At 41.2% G+C, this 6475-nt stretch overlaps 1 protein-coding gene across 1 annotated transcript in view; it reads left to right on the top strand.

The window, feature by feature from the left end:
* The first annotated feature begins 2634 nt into the window (after positions 1-2634).
* sall3a (spalt-like transcription factor 3a) overlaps positions 2635-6475 on the top strand; it is a 20252-nt gene continuing 16411 nt past the window's right edge. The window contains exon 1 of the mRNA XM_063198727.1: positions 2635-4131. Coding sequence (XP_063054797.1) covers positions 4050-4131 — 82 coding nt within the window. The 5' untranslated portion in view covers positions 2635-4049. The remainder of the gene's footprint in view (positions 4132-6475) is intronic.

Raw genomic sequence — 6475 nt, 5'->3', positions numbered from 1 at the left:
CTGAAGTAGTTTGTATGTCAGCTATTGCAATTAAAAGGATACTGAGAACTGACCTTTGATCAACCTTATATTCACGCCACGCTAAGGACAACAATGGGTTTCATATGAAATGTAATATAAAGGCAAAAAATGCAAAATAATTGTAATACTTGCAAAATAATGTAAATAAACCAGGAAGGTGGTTATTGGTGTGAGCAAAGTTAATGAACTGAGTGACGCATGGAAGGGAGGGGCCACGTGGTAAATTTGTAAAGATCACTGGTAATTTAATTGTCTTCTGTTGGACAGCGCTGGGCTCCATGCAGCCAGAAAAAGGTCTTGCCTGGTACAGTGGCAAACCTTCGGTTACGCGCAATCAACAAACACGTGGAGGAACCCAGGCTTTAATTCATTAACAATCTGTTAATTCGCCTTCTGGGCAACGTTACATATAATGTCCACCTTATTTTTTTAAAGAAAGGAAGATAATGTGTATATTGGATTAAATGGGGTCTTCTTCCTTGCCCCCCTCTCTATTCCACCCCCTCCATCATCAGAGAAATACAGATGAGAGAGGAGATTGTAAAAGCTCTCCCCGGGAGAGGGAGCGGATCTTCATCCCCTTGCCTTTGTGATGATATTGATGATGATGACGGCCAAGTGGACAGTTTGATTTTTGTGTGCCGAGCTAGTTATAAAGAATCAATATTATATCAAGGGGTAACTTTCGTGATAAAGGACTTTAGCCTCTCTGGCTATTCATCATAAGTCTGTAGAAAGCAGATAGGTCAAAAGAAATTATATTGCACTAAAGAGTGTGTCGTCTTATCTCTCTATACCAGGGGAATGGAGGACAAGCCGATCGATACTGTAGCCGCGGTATACTCCTTGCAATTATCAATAGCTGATTTTGTCTTCCCTGGGCTGCATCTATTAATACCAGATAATAACAGCCTTTTGGACATAACTTCAAGGGGGATGATGGGAAAGGGAAAAGAAAAAAGTTTGTACGTATAAGGACGACCTTGCTGTCAAGGAAACTGTCTTCAGTACACATTGCAGCCACTAGGGAATAGACCCCCCCTTTATCCCTCTGCAAATAAATACCGCGGGCACTGTCACACTCTCCCAATATGACACACGGAGAGCTGCGACGCACAGTAGGCAGGATGAGAACGCTCCTGCGTGTGTGTTTTTATGGCTATATCTATCAACACGCAACATACACAGACATACGTCATGTCTAAAAAATACTCAGTTAATTTTCGATAAGAAATGATAAAGCTATTATTACGGACATGCGCCAACCGGCAAAAGCAATTGAATAATAGCGGTAGGCTACACACAATTTGACGATGGACTTAATTCGTTGACAAGTAAATAGGCCCATGTAAAATAATTTCAGCTATTGACGGCATAAAATAAAATATTACACGTCATCACGAATCAGTGACGATCAGCCTATCTCCAATGTATAATAGGCATAGATTCATTAAGATAAAAACAAATGCAGAGACTTTGTATGAAGCTCGATGATCAAGTGTGTTTTTCTCCTTTTGGTTTTACGTTTCAGTAGGCTATTCGACATTGTATATATTGTGTCTTTAATGTTCGTTATATAGGCCTATTTATATATTTTTAAGTTTACATCCTTACAGTTTTAAATGAATTAAGGATTTTTGCAGTCTTCCGTCCAAGCGGTGTTGTGCGTAAAATTACCATAAACCAATATGTTGCCACAAAGCTGTCCCCATCACCGTCTGTTCATTAGGGCGAGCTGAATGCAAGCATGACTGCTGTGCAGCTAACCTGAGGCAGAGAGATCCGCCTAAAACTACAGTTTGGTTTCACCTATGCGTAGGCCTTAATAAACCTTATCAATTCTGAAATATAGGCCTATCATTTCGGCATTAAAATCTGATAGATGTATGGGTAAAAGAGTAGGATTACTTGCGGTTTATTTCATGACCAGAGGTTTTAATTTGAACTGTTCATATTTTATCAAGAGGTATTGGCATCGTTTGTGCAACTGTAAATGCAAAGAGAGAGACTTCTTTGACTGTTATAATGTGCTGCTATCTCACATAAACCTTAAAACGGGCTATCTACCTGCCCACTGACTTTGAGGTGGTTCTGTTCAGGTGTAGTTGTGGGCGACCTTGAATTCTTTTAAGGTTGTAAACACACCTTTTACTAGATGAACCACCGACGGATTCATATCGCATCTGTATAAAGTGAAATCCCTATATATTTTCTAGAGTTTATTTTCTAGAACGCCCTGCACACCAAATGCGGCCATGCAGTCGGGAAAGCAAACACTAGATTATACGTGACCTAATATTTTTCGTTTTATTTAGGTTTCCTGCCATTTTTGAATGTTGAACGGATATACATATCTTATCCATTATAGTAGCCTAGATCTTAAATCAATGCACTGATATGTGACTTACAATCTCGCAAGGTGAAGACCTATGCCTCCCATCATCACCATGTCATATTTCTCCGAAAAGATTAAAGTCTTTCATGTAAGACATGAATATGAAGCGGCTGGTCGCGCCGCTATATGAGCTCTTGCTTTGAACAGCAACGGTGTAGTACATCCTAGCGGTGGCTCCACGCAATGGGCTGAACTTAAAGCCCTGGCTTTAACTCCCTCACACAGCCGCGTCCTGCACACACGGAACGATAGACTGTGAGAGCGGCGTCAGTCCTCTCCTCAAACTAGCGCTCTTCTCGTGGGGAGAAAAAAAAGATCCGTCACGAACAACTCGTCAAAGTTTTACCGTCATCATATTAGCAAAGTGAACTTGGAAGAAGCGAAGACTTGCATCAGACTGCAGGCTAGTTCTGCGTCCATCTCGTCTTAACCTTTTTCCCCCAATGGAGGAACGGCTCAAGACCGACTGGAGGTGAACGCTACCCGGAGAGGGCTGCTTGGCAAGGGGGTGGAAGCCTGACCCACACACGCTGATCGGGCTGCGCTCTTTTCTGGCGTTTTCCCCGTGTTACAGCAATCGATTGGGCAGGTCCAAACGCATCACATTGATACGCGGACCACAGCCTATCGAGACTGCAATTCAACAAAGTTTTAGAGACACTTCATTTGACATTGACTGGTAGGTTATTTGTTTTCTGCGTATCCAGAAGACTTGCTCAGATGCAGAGTTGCATACTGAACCCACAAGAACTTAATGACAAAGTCGAACCTCTGCTGAACAACAGAACTACAGAAAGACTGCTCATATAATCCCACTTTGAGTGGTTGTTTTGACACGTTTTTTTGATATCTGACTGCTTGTTTTCTGTGCCACCGGGAGTTCAATTCATCGGCAAGAGTTTCGGTCAACAGAGGATGAAGTGAAACCTTTACGCATACGGTGGCCTGGCAAAACTATCGGAAGGGGGCGAGCATCTGAAGGAAGAGGAGTCCGAAAACTCCTGGACACACACGATCAAAGAGTAGGCGAGTCACTCGCGCCTGGCTGGGACACTCAAAGTTCTCAACAACAGGAGGAAGGGCTGGCAAAGTCTGATTGCGCGCAAAGCAAGCTGCTCTCAGCCTTTCGAGCGGTAGTGGGAAATATGCAGAGACGGTGGTTGAAGAATGGAATACGACAAAAACAAAACAAGACATCAATGAGTATCCAGCTCTCGTGAGTGAAAGCCCCCCATAGAAAAAAGGAAAGAAGCTGACCTTCCTCGAGCGAGGACCCCCCCCTGAGTGCGGGGCGTATTAAGCGATATTTGGTGTGTCGGCGGAGGAGGTGGATAGTGAGCAGAGAGACAGATAGTGTGAGGGTGAACCAGCTAATTGCTAAGTCCGTCCCTCATTACCATATCCAGTGTGTCCGCTGGACTTCAGCCAATCCGCCTCACACGGGCACCATTAATCGCAATGCATTATTCACTATCATAATTATATACCGACATGCGCAATCCACACAACGGCAACAGCAGCTAATTTCCGTAATTTTGCAACTTGACTATTTGTGAACATTTTTTTTCACCCTTCGCTCCTCGCTGATGTATCTGCAAAAAGCAGAAACAAGTCGCAGCGAAGTAACAACAACATGTCCCGCCGCAAGCAAGCGAAGCCCCAGCATCTCAAGTCGGACGAGGACCCCACACTTGTCGGGGTGATTTCCGAAAATGGTAAGGCACTTTGGAATACTCTTCATATTTCATAGCCTACTTCATACTTTCGTACTTTCTGAATTTGTTTCTAGTGAAAGAGACACTCCTCTTGTCTGGTTGTTTATCATATTTTAATGTAGGATACCCAGTGTTTCAGAAAGCCATTTGAGAGTGCGACTTAGTGGAGAATGTAACGTAAACTTTGCAATGATTTTGCTATTCTTTTATGGCACTAACATTTCGTTCAGTAGCTATCTCTTTTGGATATACAGCTCTTTAAAAACTAGCCTACTTAGTCGAGAGGTGTCATGCGGTATTTGAACAAAAATCACAGTTTTGACCTTGATTATTGGAAGTCTGTCACATGGACAATATGAACTGAAATAATTTCACATAACACAGGAGAACATCTAAGGTCAGAAAAGATGCACTTCTTGTATATTTAGCAAAGAGTATATTTCGAAAGGAACGGACTTTACTTCAGTGTGATAGAGGAGAGGTAGACTATAATCGTAAACTATAATCGAGGGGAAAAGTAGGCCTATATAGGCTACAAGTGAAAAAATGAAACAGATGAAGCTACATGATTCTATCTCATCCACAGCGCCCATAAGTGTGATGTTGGAAAATTGTACTATTGTAGTATTGTGTACTAGTCGATCAAGTATAGCCTTGAGTGATTTGACTGCAATTTGTAGAACAGAAAGTGGGCCCTCGTACGCATCTACATAGTTCTCTTCTGTACATTTAATTTGTCAACACCTCAGTTTAATACCTTTGGTCAGATACCTCTTGCGTGCATGGCTCAGTCCCCTTTTTATTTGTCATTGAATTAAAATCTTTATATACAATCTGAGCATTTTACGCACAGGCATATCTCCACATCTTCTCCAGTGTATCTCTTTTGAGAGCCATTACATAAAATAAATTTAACTGAAATAGTTGATGACAGTATATATGGTCCGGTTTTTCTAAAAATATGAAGTGAAAAACAGTATGGAAGGCTAAGCAGTTTGGTTATGTGAAAGTGCTGCAACTTAACAGAGGGAGAACTCAAATCAGGGACTCGCTGGTGCAATACTCCTCTTTGTATTAACGCTTAAAAGAAACCTCTGCATATTTCAGAGCAATTAAGTGCAAGGCATTTTTTTTGTCATGGAAATGTTTTTTGTTTACGGCAGCCCATAGTATTTTCACACTCGGCTTGTTTCCTATATGTTGCTCTAGTCAAGCCAGATTCTTTCTGTTCACTGGCAGCGCGATTGCTCTGTCAAAGAAAAAAAAAGAATCGGATCCTCCCGCATTGAAACTGTCCTCAATAACAGACCGACCTAACGATGTAGAATATGTAACATTTATTTATAAAACAAAACATTTTCATCGTTATCATTTTCACCATTCTTAAGCTTGGATTATGCTGCTGTATGTGCAAAGTCATGCATTCTTCAGACATTTACGAGTGCAGGCTATTCCCTCCTACTTTGGCTGTAAAATCTGGAACGGGCTGTCTGCACTCCAGAATTATATGTGATATAGGCTATACTGTGTATAGCCAAGTATATGCAGACTAATCTAAAAAAAAAAAATGAGAGCATAAGTAATATTTACATCTTTTATTTTTAAAAAGGATTCATAGGAGAGCGACAGCCTGTGATGTGTTTGTGTAAAAATAAAATCTTTTAATCGGGATTATAGCCTGTATACAATTCCAATAATACCCTATCATGTGAACGTAATAGCTGTGTCCTACTTGTATTTTTACACAAGTGGTAAGCGATATGGGAGGTTTGTGTCCGCAGTGACGTGATAGTGTGACGGCTTGGTTGTGCCCGCCATGGGGTCACTAACCATGAGAATTTTTTCTCCAAAATCCTCTTGTAATTCATTCAGCAGTTAAACATGGTATTATGTCTGACCTGAAGTATGTTTTTGAAATATTGACACCTTGAGTTGATCTTAACTAATCGTCCTTTTACTGGGCAGAGATTGTAGTCAGTGCTGAGGGCCAGCCATGTTTTAACCAACCCTCTACATTTGATACAGCAGACCAGATAATAAGGTACACTTGATTAATGGGAAATCACTCATTTGAAATGGTAGTGCAGATTGTGTGTTTACCCAAAACCAAGGCACACAAACAGATAGTTCTGGTTGGGTAAGTTAATAAAATAACAAGTATATATAATAGATATGTCGTCAGTTTGTTCTAAATCTACCATGAAGGTAACTGTTGAATCGGAGTACAATATGGAAGTTTAGTTGCCGCAAGGATGCCAATTGCCAATTGCCAGTTTAGAGACACATGCCCAGATACATTTTAAAATGGCGCCCTGTCAAAGTGTGTGTGTGTGTGTGTGTGTGT

This window comes from Engraulis encrasicolus, chromosome 5, assembly GCF_034702125.1.
Source record: "Engraulis encrasicolus isolate BLACKSEA-1 chromosome 5, IST_EnEncr_1.0, whole genome shotgun sequence".
Taxonomy (NCBI): domain Eukaryota; kingdom Metazoa; phylum Chordata; class Actinopteri; order Clupeiformes; family Engraulidae; genus Engraulis; species Engraulis encrasicolus.
The sequence above is the reverse complement of the archived record's forward strand: the minus strand, read 5'-3'. Positions and strand labels throughout refer to the sequence as shown.